Source organism: Micropterus dolomieu, linkage group LG02, assembly GCF_021292245.1.
Source record: "Micropterus dolomieu isolate WLL.071019.BEF.003 ecotype Adirondacks linkage group LG02, ASM2129224v1, whole genome shotgun sequence".
Classification (NCBI taxonomy): Eukaryota; Metazoa; Chordata; class Actinopteri; order Centrarchiformes; family Centrarchidae; genus Micropterus; species Micropterus dolomieu.
Window position 1 is genome coordinate 19,871,525 of NC_060151.1, and position 16,431 is coordinate 19,887,955.

General features: G+C 39.5%; 2 protein-coding genes across 2 annotated transcripts in view; one reads left to right on the forward strand and one right to left on the reverse strand.

Moving 5' to 3' along the window:
* Positions 1-16,178, reverse strand: part of tbcd (tubulin folding cofactor D) — a 28,589-nt gene extending 12,411 nt beyond the window's left edge. Inside the window, exons 1-14 of the mRNA XM_046035767.1 lie at positions 15,700-16,178; positions 15,550-15,600; positions 15,340-15,437; positions 15,088-15,189; positions 14,797-14,943; positions 14,366-14,421; positions 11,543-11,675; positions 10,025-10,070; positions 9,313-9,445; positions 8,858-8,994; positions 8,712-8,772; positions 8,490-8,564; positions 8,224-8,318; positions 2,940-3,096 (exon numbers count right to left, since the gene is read on the reverse strand). Of these exons, the coding sequence (XP_045891723.1) occupies positions 2,940-3,096; positions 8,224-8,318; positions 8,490-8,564; positions 8,712-8,772; positions 8,858-8,994; positions 9,313-9,445; positions 10,025-10,070; positions 11,543-11,675; positions 14,366-14,421; positions 14,797-14,943; positions 15,088-15,189; positions 15,340-15,437; positions 15,550-15,600; positions 15,700-15,883 (1,475 nt within the window). The 5' untranslated portion in view covers positions 15,884-16,178. The remainder of the gene's footprint in view (positions 1-2,939; positions 3,097-8,223; positions 8,319-8,489; positions 8,565-8,711; positions 8,773-8,857; positions 8,995-9,312; positions 9,446-10,024; positions 10,071-11,542; positions 11,676-14,365; positions 14,422-14,796; positions 14,944-15,087; positions 15,190-15,339; positions 15,438-15,549; positions 15,601-15,699) is intronic.
* znf750 (zinc finger protein 750) lies at positions 4,158-8,133 on the forward strand. Its single transcript, XM_046035779.1, has 3 exons — positions 4,158-4,319; positions 5,792-7,101; positions 7,213-8,133. The coding sequence occupies exons 2-3, from the start codon at positions 5,807-5,809 to the stop codon at positions 7,802-7,804; spliced, it is 1,887 nt and encodes a 628-aa protein (XP_045891735.1). The 5' UTR covers positions 4,158-4,319; positions 5,792-5,806; the 3' UTR covers positions 7,805-8,133.
* Positions 16,179-16,431: the final 253 nt, after the last annotated feature.

Consider the following 16,431-nt stretch of genomic DNA (forward strand, 5'->3'; position numbering starts at 1 on the left):
CATCACCACAAAACTGATTACAGTGCACAGTTTCCCGGCACCTTAGGAAAACGCAGTCACAGTGTGATTAACCATGACACTCCCTGCAATACTGGCAGTTGTCCGATTGTATTTCGACCTCAACATCCTTTAACTTTAGCTGCCTCTACAAGTCTGAGGAGGGGTGGGTGTGTGAATGTCAGTTGTTGAAGGGGGGCCAACCTACTTATACACAACAGTGACAGCCTGAGATTAACTGCTGTTGGCCTTGTTTGCTCTGCACACGTTGCCTGCCTCCAAACTGCAAGATCTGGAAGGTCTGGAGCTTTACTAACTGCCCCACTTTAGCTTTAATAACTGCCCTTGCCCTGAGGGCTTGAAAACAAAAGCAGTCCTGATTGAACTGTAGATACTGCCCTAAAGTATATTTGAAAGTATGTCTGTGGCTGCTATAGTGTGACTGTAACTGTGTGAACAGATACAACTGTGTGTATGTGTTTGCCCAAGTCACTTAGTGCCACACTCACAAAAGTGAGTTTTCGGTAAATGTCATCAAGCTGTAATGAATAGAGCAGGAACCAGCTTGTCTATGAGTTGCTGCCAAACGGCGACCGAAACCTACAGTAACAGGCGAAACTCTGCAATCCTGTAGGCTAGGGAAAGAGAGGGTGTTGTCGTGACTGCTGATGATAATGGTAGTTGCAGGGGTTCAAACTGACGCTGCAGAGCTGGTCTGCACAGTCAGAGGCCACAGGCCTATACATGCACACGGAGAGAAAAGGGATCGAGGAGGAGGTAAACTGTTACTATTGACAAAGACTGAACGCACGTCACTGGAGGGCATTGCACCTTTGTTTCTCCACACTGGTTGCCGTTTAGATGTACAGGATTTAAAATGTTACTAATTACTAAAAAATCACTATTTTAAGGCTGGGTCCAGCCTTTGATCCTGGAACAAGCCCTTCCTGGTCATTTTGCATTCTAGGTTATGGACCAAAAGAGACAATTTCTGTCCCGTCCCTATGGCTTTGCAACAATCTAAAAATATGTATATAAGTAAAAGTGAAGCAAAACTGTTTATTGACCGAAAACATAAAACCTTTATGATTATGTGAATGAAACTGAACATGTCTGCCTCATGTCTGCATAAGCAACCTATTCACTTTTAAACAAAAGTCTGGATGGCAATTACACTAGGACAGACCTAGTAACATTTCCAACACTGCAGAAGTATGAATTAGATGCAGTCAGATTAGTGTAAAGGCAGCATGCAGAGAGAAAGTCAGAGAAATGCGCATTTTGTAATGTCACTGCCTACTAAGAACACTTAAATTAAGGTATTATCTCAATCTTTATGTCTTATGCTCTAAGAAAATAAAATGAGTTAGGAAGCACTGTACACTTTGAGTTTTGGGAAGGTGATGAAAAGTTCTGAGCCCTCAATTTATTCAGCGTTATAATATATATTATTATACTGTAGAGAATAATGCCATTGAATGACGTACCCCACTCTCTCTTAAATACCAGTCTTGTTCTATCAGATTGTGCTCTACAAGAAATAATGGAATTACATATGACTTTTCTTTGTTTTGACATCGGCATTATATATCGGCAATATATACTCCCTACTCTCTAAAAATCATCATTGGCCATGGAAAAACTCATATTTGTCAACCACTAATAGTCTCTCTATATATTTTAAATTATATTCATGCTGCTTGGATGAATAAAAACATTTCCAGCAATATGTTTTATATAAAGCTTGTGAGCAAACAAGAGTAAATCGAGAGTCCGAACATAATAATGCTGTTTCATTCAATGCTCAGGCACCGTCAGCTACTACAAAACAGGGAGGAGGATTTGCTCTTTTATAACGAAAAACTGGAACAAATATCTCCACCCCCTCTCTGCCAAATACTACACGAGCGTGCAGCACTTTCCCTTATAGAAAAATGTATTCACTACTTCTACTGACTGTCCCTTTGCAGTCCTCACACATGGACCTTAGAGACTTTTCCTGGTTGCTATAATGCATATATAAAATCTTTATAAATCCCAAAATATCCTCTAAGTTCAGAGTGAGTGTTGAATCATTGGTATATCGTTACTGTGTCAGAGAGGGCGCTCAGCGAAAATTCAGCGTTCAGAAGAACTGCTGTCACTGAGCCACAAAAAGATAAACAGCAATGTACATGAAGGCACAAACACAGCACACAAGTATATCTGCTCAGTATGTGGCAACAGGCAAGATTGATGTGACACAGAAAAACTGGTTTGAGTTAGCAAGTACCTGCTTAGATGCAAACCATACAGCTTTTATGCAAATTGCAATGACAATGAAATTCACAATGAACTGCAACAAAGAAATCTAATTATAAAAACAGTGTATTGTGCTTTCATCTCTTAATTGTAGCTGTTATTTTGTATATAGTGGAGGACTATTTTATATATTTGATTTTTAGAGTATGTAGATATTGCTGGGATGATATCATTGGCTGATTGCAGGCTTATCACAGATATATCAATGCAAAAAACTGTTTATGGGCTGCAATTTTCATATCTGACCTGTATTTTACTTCTTTGTCGGGAAAGAGGAGGGATTATGTCGCTAATGGGTGCCAATTATGGCATACCATTTGTTACTGTAAATAATACTGTAAAAATGTACATTACAATTACACAAGTAGGAAATATTGAGTTTGCATGAACAACAAACAGCAGCAAAAGTAAATTAAAATGGTAATAGGCATAGTTGTTTTTTGTAGATGAAAGAGTGAAATATCATTACAGGCATATTAATAGTGAACTCAACCATTTGGGCCACTCATCAACACAGATTCACTCTCATATCACTGAAACAGTGACCTTGACAGATAAAATTGTTTTCTTGTTTGCTGCAGGTTTTGCAGCAATTTATCCATGTTAAAGTTATATGGCAAAGGAAGGAAGAAGATGGTTACCTGGCAATCTGAGTGACAAAAGGCTTGAGCTCCTGGGGTTCATACGCCCTGGCAAAAGACCAGCACACATAGCAGGCAGAGTCACGCACATTGGAACCAACGCTGCATGCTCCCCTCTTTTCCTCGTAGGTCAAGGATTTGACAATGAGTGGCACAACTGCAAGTTGACAATAGAAATGGATGAACAACAAAAAAAGAATCATACTATCAAATAATGAAAGCTATGCCAAAAAACATGTAACAACTGTATGCAATCTTTGTGGTAAGGAGAGTTCAAATATCACTACTTTAGCTTCACACCTGCATGAAAATTGTGTGTGTTGGCTATACAGTTTATTTTATAATAATGAAGAATGTATCATTATTAAACACTTCCAATTTTCAATATGCTGAGTCTCCAAACTGTGGTAAGCATTTCAGATTGTATTACTGTTTTGGCGTACATGCATTTAAAACAACCCTTTGGCAGCACATTTTTACTTTTTACTTTTGTTGACTTTTAACCTTTTTCTTTGCCCTATTGTTTTTATTTTTATGCTCTATGTGTTATATTTTCAGCACTTTACTGTTTTTATCTGTATCTGTAGCAGTGATTTATTTAAATATAAGGTGGGTTACAAGTAAAATTTATTATTATAATTTTTATTATTAGAGCTGATTAAAAGCAGCAGAAAATATGCACAAGGCCAAGATATTACCATTATAATGGACTGTCATTTCTTAATTGTTACTTATGTATGTAAATCAAAAATATATAAATATAACTATTATAGTTTGGAATAGCAATAAAGTCAGCTCATTTAGTAAAAATGTTACTTTTGTAAATCTGTAACACTGTACTATAGACCTTGAACAAAAAAAAGCGATGTAACACTAAACAAGATCAGCACCAATTTTACCTGCGAGTATGCAAATGTCATGTTGATCTTGCCAGCTTGCTACTGATCTTGAGGCATTGATGTAAATCAAAGTTATTTGCAGTAACTGCAGAATGAGCCCTGTGTGGTCATTTCCACAAAAGAGAGAAACGGAACAGGAAAGAAGAAGAAGAGCCCCCACCCCACCACATCACATCATGTAAATCATCGCTTGAGGCTTGACTAATATCAGGTACATCAATGTTGCCTAAGGGCCCTGCTGTTTGGGCTGAAGCCACACCCACCAGTGAGACAACACCTGAGAGAGAGGAACTCACCACACAAAACTAACATCACTAAATACAGCACACGCATGCACCATCACACACATTCACAAACACACTCTGAACTTTTAGCACAAACTGAAGTCAACGTCCTGACCAGGTACCAACGCTGGCGGAGGGCTGTGGAGCAACTCTGAACAGGCTGAATACTCAGGACACTGTTGCTTCAGCCAGAACAGGTAATTATTTTCTTTTTTTTCTTCCTTCATTAAGAAGGACGCAGCATTAAGTTACATTTACTTATTTACATTACACTTACTAAAGCCTTTTTGTGTTATTGGAAAAGACTTGTTTGTAAAGTAATGTTAACTAGTTTGTAAGGTGTATTTAGGTTAGTGAACGCTGTATGCACCTGTTACCTATGGATTTTAATTAGCCCTGCCTGCAATGCCACAGCTGATGCACAGGTCATGCTGAAATTACTTGGCCTCTGTAGAAGACCTTCTAACAAAGTTCAGGAGATTTAGAAAGAGAACATAGCTTTTTTTAACAATTCATTTTATAAAAATTATACAGACTGTGAATTGAAAAAGAAAGACATCACTTGAGCTCATAGTAACCAAATATATTTTCTATTAATGAAAACAAAAAGATTTTGACTACATTATATTCATAGTGAAGAGACACACTGCTGAAAAGGAATTTTCTAATGAATTTCTCATCTTAAGAAGGGAGTGGCTTTGCGTGCTACTACAGTTGGACAGAAACTTGAGTGACAACTTCTTGCGACAGTGCATGACAAGCAGGTTCCTCCATGCGGCACCCAGCAACACTTAACCCACAGCTTTAGGTGACGTCTCATTTCAAAGGCGAACCAGAAATTTTTCAGATGCCATGTACTTCACAGTTTCACTAAAACGGCTAATTTGAACTATTACTACACATGCTAGTGGGTACACTGCATGGGGAATTATTAAAGAATTACTTATCATTCTCATGTATCTCCAGGGCTGGTGAGATCATCAAATGATGATGATGATTATGATTGGGAGCTGATTGAGTGCATCCCGCAGGTGTAGTCATGGGAAGCAGGTGTCTGGTGGTTCCCACGCCGACAGCATAGACTTAAGTAAGGTTGAGAGAAGAAGCATGTCTCTGCATGCCCTCCAGGTCTGTGTTAGTAAGCACCTTGTCTGCCCAACACCTGCCTACCTAGTGCCCTAGCGTCTCTCTAACTTTACAGGGCATGAGGGGAGTGATATCAGAACGGATGGAAAGGTAAACAGGCAAACCGACACCAAGTAGAGGCGTTTGTAGGCTGCCAAAAACCACACAAAGACCCGAGTGCACCTATGCAAACATGTGGGTACATTTTTACATACAGTACACAGGTTTACATATTTAACTATTACTCTGTTTGTTGTCCAACCCGGTGTGAAGAAACAGTTGCTAAAATACATTAGCCTGAGGGTGCAGTGTTTTGAGCAGCTAGAGATTTTTCTGCCTGAGCAGTTAAAGGAACACAGAGAAAAACGTTCCAGTGAGAGCCACTCTGCATCTGAACCGGTCAAACAACTCTATTAGCCTAATTTATTTTTCTCTTATATGCTTTAGATCCCATCCCTCAACAGCTTCAGTGAAAAGAGGAACTTCAAGCAAACCTAAACCATTACTAATTCCCCAAATGCAATGTGTTGTATTTTTCTTTCAGAAAACTTGCACCACGATGGAAACTGTGCAGGAGCGCAAGCCAAAAAGGCCTCACTACATTCCCCGACCGCCAGGCAAGCCCTTTAAGTACCAATGTTTCCAGTGTCCTTTCACCTGCAATGAAAAGTCCCACCTCTTCAACCACATGAAATACAACTTGTGTAAAAACTCCATCTCTCTTATGTCACAAAGAAACGGGCAAACAGCCCGACAGCTCAAGGCTTTAGCAAAGGGGGTCCCTGTCAAATCTACAGATTGTCCAAGCCCTCCGCCGGCCATTCTGAACAACAGACCTGAGGAACAGGGCGATGAGGAGAACAAAGCTGAGAGCAGAGATGACACCGAAGAAGTAGACGTTGGGTGTGACAGTCCAGTCAATAAGGACAGCCAGAGTGTGACAAAATCAAATACAGTAACAGACAGAGAGAACATGGAGAGCAATCAGGCCAAATCTCTGCCGCGCCCATCTGCCTTCTACCCTGTCACACCCAAAAATGACGGAACAGAAGCCTTTAAGTCATCTGTGCAGCAGTCAGAGGATATGCAAGCACCTGTTCCTACTTTCAACCACCCAGGCTTGCCATGGGGCACGATTTCATCATCCATTCCCTTAAAACCGTTCCCCCCTCGCATGGTTCCTGAATACTCTCCTTATCTCCTGCCTGACCGAGCCCTGTATCCACCGTATTACCTCCCCGGAAACCACCATGAAAATAGGCCGAACTCTCCTTCTTTCCACACAGAGTTCATGGATCCACAGAGGCCTGTGGTACCACAACCCATTGCCCCACCGCCCACTTCCCTCTTTCCCCCATACCCATACAGATACTGCCACCCGATTCACCCAGGGCTCCCTCTGCATTATGCCCTGTACAGACCACACGAGCTCTCCATGCCATTAACAGGACCCAGATTTCTTCCTTTGGATTTGTATGGCCCGACCCTTGGGTCTAAGGATTATGACTTGCACATACATCCACGTCCCAGTCACAACAGCCTCAACACATCTACACAAGAGGAGAGCAATGAGAGCAATGAGAGCAATGAGAGCAATGACGGGCAAGGAGACAAGGAAACTAGGCTAAGCCCTAAGGAGGGCTGTTCGGCCCTGGGGTCCCCTGACAGACCCAGTCATGCACACATCATCCAGAGAGGCACAGAGGCCGAGCACTACACCAACAAAGCTGAATCAGACACAACCTTCCATCGAGAACACACAACTACAGCCTCGCAACCCATCAAAACTGACTTAAGACAAGAGGAGTACGCAGAGAGCCTACTGCAGTTGAGAACTCTGCATGTGGATGGAGGGTAGGTAAAAGAAAGACATCTTTATTTCTTGGCTTAATTGAGCTGCAGAATACCGTACATGCAATTATGATAGTCAGTCCTTAACTCTCTATTTTGGCCTGTCTCTTTCAGATCAGCTGGGAGTAACAGATATAAGTCTACGTCTGTCTCTGAGCCAACTCCTGAAACCACATTAGAACAAGATAATGAGGACAACAGAGAAGACCTGGCCCCCCTCAACCTCTCAACAAAAAACCAGGACAAAGAAAAAAATCTATCTGAATACAGACCGAGGTGCTCAGATACAGAGACATTCAATGGGCAAGAGTTGCCTCTGAACCTCAGCCTGCGGGCTTCTTATAGCAGCCCTGTACACAGCTCTGCTCTGAACACTTCAGAAGATCTTCAGCAGAGGCCAGACACTGAGCAGGATGAAGAACCATATGACCAGAGGCAGACTGCAGCACTGGCACTGTGTCAGCTAGCCATTGCAAGTTCTGCTGCCTCTTCATGTGACTTTGGCACTGCAAAAGGGCCCTCAGAGGATTACACAGATGCAAGAAGTCCTGTCTGTCCAGACAAGACAAAGCAAACAACCAACGCTAAGGGAAAGGGCATGAAAAGAGCAAGCAGCTCAGGCCGGGCTGAAAGCAACTGCCATAAACAAAAAAAGAGAGCAAAAGCTCCAGGGCGGCCTCTGAGGAAGAGGCCTCGCTGTTGCTAATAACTAAACTCGGACTGTTATTTGTATTATTTGGTAATAAGGATTGAATATCTCTGACCTTCACCACTGCAAGCTTTGATGTGATCACATGAGCCCTTTGAACAACAATGTTAAAATAATAATTAAGTGCTATAAGATTTCATTCTTCTAGCAAGGGCAGATGTGACATGTCTGTAGCACTGCCACAAGGTCAACTGTAAAATCAATCAATAAAAAAATAAATGTAAAGACTTGTTATCACAGGTATGTGCATACCGTGTCTTGTTCTCACACATGATTGGAAACTTTTATAAGGTTCTTAATATTTAAGTACAGACCTGTTTTTTGTATTGGGGAAAAATGGACTGTAAATGTAAATATCTTTAATAAATAAATAACAAACTGACTCACTATTTCAGTGTGAATTTGTGGACACATACCATCTGTCAACCTGGAAGGTAGCAGCAGGCCCCTCCTGCCAAGCTCTGCCAGTGCCAGGCAACCTCCATGCCAAGCATTATCTGTTTCCTGGAAGCTTGAAAAAGAACAACTCAGGTCAAAACATAGAACATGTTAATATGCCTGCGTAAAAAAGTTGCCCCTGTGAGACAGGTATTTTGAAACACAAAAAAGCAAACAAATAAACATATAACACATGATAGCGTGACTGATGGAGAGAGCCAATATTCCCCAAGCATGAACATACCTGAAGCAGTCCAGCACTGATCCAACCACCTCATCAGCCAGATCCTTGGGAAGCCTCCCAGTCACCCTCCCAATGCTGAAGGGTTAAATACAACAGATGATTATTATAACACATAAACTATTTCAGAGGAGCTGTCTTTGACAAAGAATACCAAAGGCAAGTAGCAACAGGGATGTTATCAACAGTTCAGGTTTGCTAGGTGTCATATGAACAGATTGTTACCCCTTTGCTGCAGACCAGCGCACAATTGTCTCCTTATCCTTCAGTGCCAACAGCAGATGCTCTGTAAAATACCATGCAAATTAGATTTCCTGAGCAGAGGTATTGCAATAACAAACATTTTTAACAGAGCAGAGGCTGAAACTGACCAATAACAGTCTCCACTTCTTCAGGAATATCATAGTCCTCCTCCTGTTCTTGTGTCTCCTCTTCAGGAGTCACAGCGGCAGCGGTAGACTGGGACATAGAAAGGTTTGCTGCTAGGGAGCGGCTGCCTCTCTGGTACCTGAAAAACATGTGCATAAAATTTTTAAGGCCATCAGCTTTGTGCTGTGTGACATTACTCACAATAAAAATCTAACTAGAAACAGACCTGACATTGAGAAATTCCCAGTTGAACGGGGAGCCATATGAGGTTATGTGAATCACTTTATTTCAATAATAACAATATTATTTACATTTATTGTTTACATGTATTAAATCTAACAAACTTTTTTGCAAACACACACTGAATTTCTTTTTGCATCGATGTATTATAGAGATAGAAATTGTGCCAGCTGACTTTGCTTGGTTAGTTTGCACAACATTTGGTATTATGTCTGACCTCCAAGCAGCCAAACGTGGCTTCAGGAAGTTGAGGCCAAGTCTCTGGATTAGTTTGACACCGAGCTTCCTCAGCATGGCCTGGCTGCTCTCTGATAGATTTTTCTGCTCCAGAGACTTCAGAATTGTGGGAGCTGGGAAACAAATAAGGAAACCAATATTACCTGTTATAACACTGTTATAACAAATAAAATGACAAATACATACAGGTACATACATATTTATGGAGGTATCTAGTTAGAGGTTGACGAAGACATACTTCCATGCCTTTTTGTCCAAAAAAATATTCTCACTGTGTTGAGAATTCAAAGATTTTAATATTTACATAGAGTATGTGTACATATCACACCACCAACCAATAATCCTAACTGCCATGGATGAGGTTGACATACCAGTTCCAACTGCACTGTCTCTACCTAATGTCCCATATAGACAATTCATGCATGGGAAGGCTCTGTTGTACTTACTGAAATATCACCTGATGTCTAAATTCAAATATCTTCCCTCTAGCATAGACTATTTAGATTAAGATTTGTAAACACAAATAATTCTATTACCAAAGGCAAAAACAACGAACAAAGACTATGAGTGTGACAATCATACGCTCCAACAACTCCTGTTCAGGAAATTCTGTTTTTTCTTCGACTTCCACATGGAGATTAGAGAGCAAAGTATTGAATTATTACAAATGTAACAGGGAAAAGGGAACCTACCATACGGTAATAGGTCATCTCGTTTTCCATGTTTAAAAAGCTTCGCCTAGGGGGCATAAAACAAGAAGACCAAATCAATTTAAGACACTGCAGACGACACATGATAGCAATAACATTTGGGAAGGCGTCACACATTTTTAAATAATACCAAATTCACACTAGCTTATTTCTTGACAATTTCTTGTTGTCCTTAAATCTTGATGTTTTGCAGTATTTTACCCTCAATCTACACACAAAAACAGTAAAGTATGGGCCCTTTAGGTTTGTTGACTGAATAATCAGAGCCAGTTTTGAACGCCCTAAGCAGCACATAGGCTGGAGCCAGATTCACTTCACAGACATTAAGTACGAGTTACACTTTCTAAACATGTTATGCAAGTTTATGTGCCAATGATATGAATGCAATGTGCTTGCTTGAGGGCTGCATTAAATTTCTTTAGCTAACAGGAAGTGATTACACAATACCCTTCATCGTTAATTGGGACTGTACCGATTTTCTTTTTTTACATTCAAGGCTTTTACTGAGGTTTTCAATTGAATGTCTGTCACCATTGTTTATGAAGTCATCATGATTTTGATCTGATTAAATGGGTTAGTCTTTTTTTATTAAATAAACTTTAATGAATGTAACTCATCAGTTCCAAATACATATAGATATGTAGATTGTTGGCTAATCCCAAAATCTAACCAGTGCAGACGTTCGGTGTGACTGACAAAGGACGGGTGCTGTAACCTTAGTAACAATGATACAAACTACTTGAGCTTAAACAGATTGTGGTTATAGAAAAGTAATTTATGGTGCTGTTAGATTGCTGCTAGACCGCCCGCTAATACAGATGTGTGCCTCCATTCGTGTGTGGCAAGCAGGAGAACAAACGTTTTTTTGACCGCAGTGAAAATGCTGTTTTTGAAAGGCTAAACACCAACAAATTGGAGCAGAATGTTTCGTAAGTTAAAAACCTGTTTTTATAAGTAAATTTTGACTTTTGGAGAAATGTTAGAATCACGTTGGAAACAATCCTATGGAGCCACCACTGGACTCTAATTCTACAAATAGTATAATACTACTACTACTAATAATAATAATAATAATAATAGTATAGCATAAACTTTATCTGCAACTGTGTAGAAAAAAATAATCAAAATCATTCATATCTATCATTTTAAATGAGAACAGGTGTAATGTGAAAGGCATACAGTTGGAAAAGCGGATTTCATTGGAACTAAGTACCCTCAACGTTCTCATTTGCTGAAGAACCGTTTAGCTTAAAGCAGTGGATCAAACTGACATAAGTCATCTGAAGCAGCAGATCCCACACACGCAGCAGGTGCATTACACACCTGCCAAAACCACATCAGGTATTGTGTCAGACATACCAGTCATGTCAGCTCTTGTAAACTACCCTCTTTAGGTTTTAATACAGCTCACCGATTACACTGCCTTCAAACATACAAAGACAGGTGTCCATGCAACCGCACATGACTGAGTCTGATTGTTAGGTATGTGTATGCGTTTACCAGAGACTGCAAGGCACCATCTAGCACCATAATGTCTCTCATTGACTGGTCACCAGTCTGGGATATAGTGGTGAGGCTCCAGTCCAAAAAGTCTCCGAGGCGCTTCTGTTTCACATCAGGGCGTGTCATGAACCTGTACAGTCATGCACAATAAAACAAGAAAACAATAAAATGCTTCATGTGGATAAACAAATGCAGACACCAGTAAAGACATTTCAAGAACAACCATGCCCCTTACTGGCTGGAAAACTAATTACAGTTACTAACTTCAACCACATTGTATTTTGTGTTTCTGTTATGTTCCATTCAACCATCATATTATGATCAGCACAGGCATAAAAGTGTGTACTTTGTCCTCAACTGCCCTCAGGTAGTTGTCAGTGAGTCAATAGGATTAACAAAAGAAAACCTATAATGATAATCCACAAGCTGAAATTAAAGTGAAGTAAGGATGTCCCGAGCCAATCCAAGACCAATAAATACAGGAATTTTGATTAAGATATCAGCTATAAATTAAGGTGTGCTTTCCTGGAAGTGCAATGACAGCTGTCAAAAATTCCCCACTACGCTATGTTAATAAACTGCCCACACGATGAAGTGAGTGAGTGACCTGCTGAGCCACAAAATATATTAAAATAGAAATCAGTTTTACTTAATTATTTAATATATAATTATATCAATGTGACCAGAGAGGTCGTTTTATGCCTATTTCAGTGACATTTAGCAGGTGAACCACATCTCTACAGTACTACCTACTGTTGGTAGAAACTACAGTATTTTGTTCATGCTGAGACTGTTAATGGTACAAAACATTATGGTACGCTGAATTTTCTTAATATCTAAATTGCTTCACTAATTTAAATGCAAGCCTAAAATGTGCACTGTAGGTTGTATAATGAAGGAAAAATGGTCAAAAACAGAATTTATATAAAAAATGGATCATAAATCCTGGTCGGGACATCCGTAACGGAAAGTGTCATACTGAAAATAGCTGCACTTCAGTACAGAAATGACAGAGACTGTTTAATGTGGAGGCGTCAGAGACACTGAGGCACTAATCAGTCACCTGGATAATGTTAGAATCATACAGGGATATTAATAACCACATCATGTTTCATATCATATTCTGAATAGGATTAAAAGGATAAGCAGTGGTGGAAAGTAGTGATGTGTCCGTCCGTGTCGAGGCTTCGAAGCGTGTGTCGAGTAATGCAGGATGACTTTTGTGAAGCGCGTATCGAAGCTTGTGTTGATGACGTATGTGGTGACGTTCGAAGCCTCGCGAGCCGGCTGTACGTGACCGATTCAGGAATTGGTCTGCGGGTTTGGCGTGCGATTCGATAGGAGCAGCAAAATGCAATGGACCCTCCTCAACATTTTGTGGACTTTTGAACTTGAAATTTAACACAATTAGATTTTATTCACAGCTCATTTTAAATGACTAAAAAAGTTTATCAACTTATGTCAGAATTGCTTTGATCAAATAGCTTAAAAAATTGTGATGAAACAGAGGAAAAGAAAGTGTTGACTTTTTTTTTTTTTACATTTTGTGGCTTTGGTAAGAATTAAACTCTTACCCCATATTACCGTAATAATAATTTTATAAAGCAGGTAAAATCATCTCCAAAAAAGAAACCGCCTGAAGCCCAGCACTGTGGAAGTGTTATTTTTAAATAAATATGAATAAAATGTTGTCTCTATTATCTAAAGTCACAAACCAAGTTATCATAACCCTCTCCCTTGTTTCCACTTTCCTTTTGACCTTGTCATTGTATCATAAAGACAGACACCTTATAAAAAGCTAATCAGTCATGTATTGGCATCACAAACATCATTCATTAATTTTTTCAATTCAAAACTTCACACACCAAAGCCATGTTGCCGTTATAATCTGCCTGTTTTACATTTATTGTCCACTTGATGGCACAGTAGAGCAATTGAAGCACAGTGACGCTTCGGCCCATGACTGAACCAATTGGATGGAAAGCTTCAATGCTTCATGAAGCTTCATCTCGCCATCACTAGTGGAAAGTAGCTAAGTACATTTACTCAAGTATTGAACTTAAGTAGAATTTTGAGGTACTTGTACTTCACTTACATATTTCCATTTTCTGATACTTCTACTCTACTACACTTCAGAGGTAAATGTTGTACTATTTACCTTTTCCATTTTACTTTTTCTTCACTACACTTATTTTATAACTTTAGTTACCAAATAATTAGATACTAGTTACAGATTTATATTAGTAATAAAACAATTATCAACAAATACAATGACATGTTATTATTGGTTAAGATAAGATGGGGTTTACAAGCTAGTATGCTATGCTATGCACACATCAATAATGAGAATATAATAATATATATTAAAAAAAAGAAGTATAAATCCTTGGCTGGTTCTGATTATTATCCCCTGGCACTTTTCTGAATATGTTGTGTTTTGTCTGCTTAATGAATAAAGCTTAAAATTTAAAAAAGAACAGTTCCTATCTTAAGCGCAAGGGTCATTTAAAGCACAAATTTATCTCTTTTTCCTAATTTCTAGGAGTAATGCACACCCTATGTCCATCATCAAGTGTAAGACATTAGTTGTCACAGAGTTTTCGGTAGTGCTGATTTGATCAAAAGAATAACTTAATTTGTTCTCATTACTATTCATACGTCCTTACTAGTCTATCAACATCCAGCAGCCCACTGCTCTGGGTTAGACTTTGAGATTTTTGTGGCTACGAGGGTATATTCATGTTTTATTATGTATGGCATTTGAGTAAAATGTTAATTAATAACATTAAATCTGCCAGATGATTGTAAGTATTTACTTACTTTGATACCAGTACAGTTGCAGCATCCCTGGGAGTATCACTAACGACTAGGTAAGACTGGAAAGAAAGAAGAAAATGTTATTCATGCTGTATGATAACATGACTGTAAATACTGTACATCATAACATTCTTAAACAGTTTCTCTATGGTTACATCAGTTTGGATAGAGACATATTGATGATTTGCTTGTTTTGTATTAGTTTAAATGTTTGGCAGTAATAATGGATTTATTACCGACTCAAAAAAAACAGCAGAGGATGATTTATTATTAGTTACTCTGTTCCATAAATGTCATTGAATAACTGCTGCAAAATTTCTAGACAGTTTATTCAGATATTTTGGGGATCCACATATCCTGATAACAGAGCAAAGCCATTATGGGGAGCAAGACCTAGACATATAGATCCACTTCCCTAACCTTCCTTAACTTGCCTTTGCAATAGCTAGAATACGGTCCATGGTGGACTCTCTGGCCTTGCCACCGTCTGACTCCAGATGGCCATCCAGACGATAAAGGTCAAAGGGAATGAGGCAGGTCATGGACAGCCACAACAACAACATGTAGCGAGTTTCCCAAGTCTGGAATAAGTAGATGGCAAAACAAACTATTGTTAAACATCTGATAAAGCTAACAACCAAAGGTAATTGCAAATGCACAGAGGTGTAATTGTGAAGACCTGGATTATTGTTTTTTTTCCCCTTGAAAAGTAATACCAGTCTCACCTCAGAGTCTTTGGGATCCTGCCTGGACAGCAGGTCTAGAACTGGCTGGACATCTGCAACCTCATGGGGAAGAAGTTGCATGAAGATTTTATAGCCCCTGACCTGCCCGGGAAAAAAACAAATCAATACCTGGGGACTGTCTCACAAATCAGGATTTCTGAATTAACTGGATAACTGTCCTGCGTCAGTAAAGTGAGCTTTCCAGTGTTCACTCGGTGTAGTGAAGTCTGGTGAGCGGTGTTTTGGACTGACCTTACAGATGATGTAGAGAAACTTGAAGCTCAAATGAACCAATGAAGGGGGAGACTTCTCACTCCTTACAAACTCCAGCATCATGTTCAACATCCATTCTAAGACAAAATGGAAGAGAGAGAGTATATTTTAATCATATATACCATTCTCCAAATGAATCCACAGTACTGACAGAATATGAATTTAGAGATTTACTTTATCATAATGTACCTAAGTGCGGGTCCAGCAAATGAGGCTGCTCTTGATATCTGTTCATTATCACTGTGGGAAAAAAATTAGCAGAATGTGATGACAAGCTCAAAACACTGATTTAAAAATTCTCATTTAAGGATTCATGTACTCTGTGGACGACTGTCTCACCCAAGAACTTCTGCGTGGTGGCCTCGCTTGTCACCATGTCCCCGTGGACCTCAGGCAGGCTGGAGAGGAGAGCTCTGGTCTCACCACTCTCACTGAAGCCCCCCAACACGAACGTTGTTACAATAGCGTCCGACTCTCCTCCTTCACCACCGCAACCCCCATTCTCTGTCTCCGATAAGGCCATTTGTGCCGGAGTTTTACCCACAACGAGTCTCTTTGTCGCAGAGTCTAACTTTAGCGTTTGTTGTTCTAAGTTATGTGCCAGTTAGCTAGCTATTGTTAGCATGTAACGTTATGCCTAGCGAAAACCACCGGGGTGTGGGTGAAAATGAACGACGAAATGTATAAAACGTATAGCATTAAAGTGGAAATTTTCTGCAAGGGAAGTGAAATTAATATCAATAAAGAAAACCGTAACACTAATGCTCACAGCATCACTGATATGATGCTCCTTCTATCTACGTAGCTGTTGTGTTCGCGCCACGCCCCGGTACTGTAGCCGAGGAGGTTCAGACGTAACGCAGCCTTATGTTTCTGAGAAAGTGCTTAGCAAAATATGAACTATAAAGAATTACTGCAATGGACACAGTAAGTAACCACATCATTATTTATGAATTAATCAATATTATAATTTTTTATTATGTTATTTAAGTCCGATTAAATCAATATTACCTCTTAATGTAGTATAAACATAATCACACACACATATAAGCAAAGTAGCAATTAAAAATA

What these genes read in the sequence shown, in the direction of transcription:
- znf750 (XM_046035779.1), top strand. Translation starts at nt 5,807, where the DNA reads ATGGAAACTGTGCAGGAGCGCAAGCCAAAAAGGCCTCACTACATTCCC. An exon ending in ACTCTGCATGTGGATGGAGG is followed by an intron (nt 7,102 to 7,212) that starts GTAGGTAAAAGA and finishes TGTCTCTTTCAG; the next exon opens with ATCAGCTGGGAGTAACAGAT.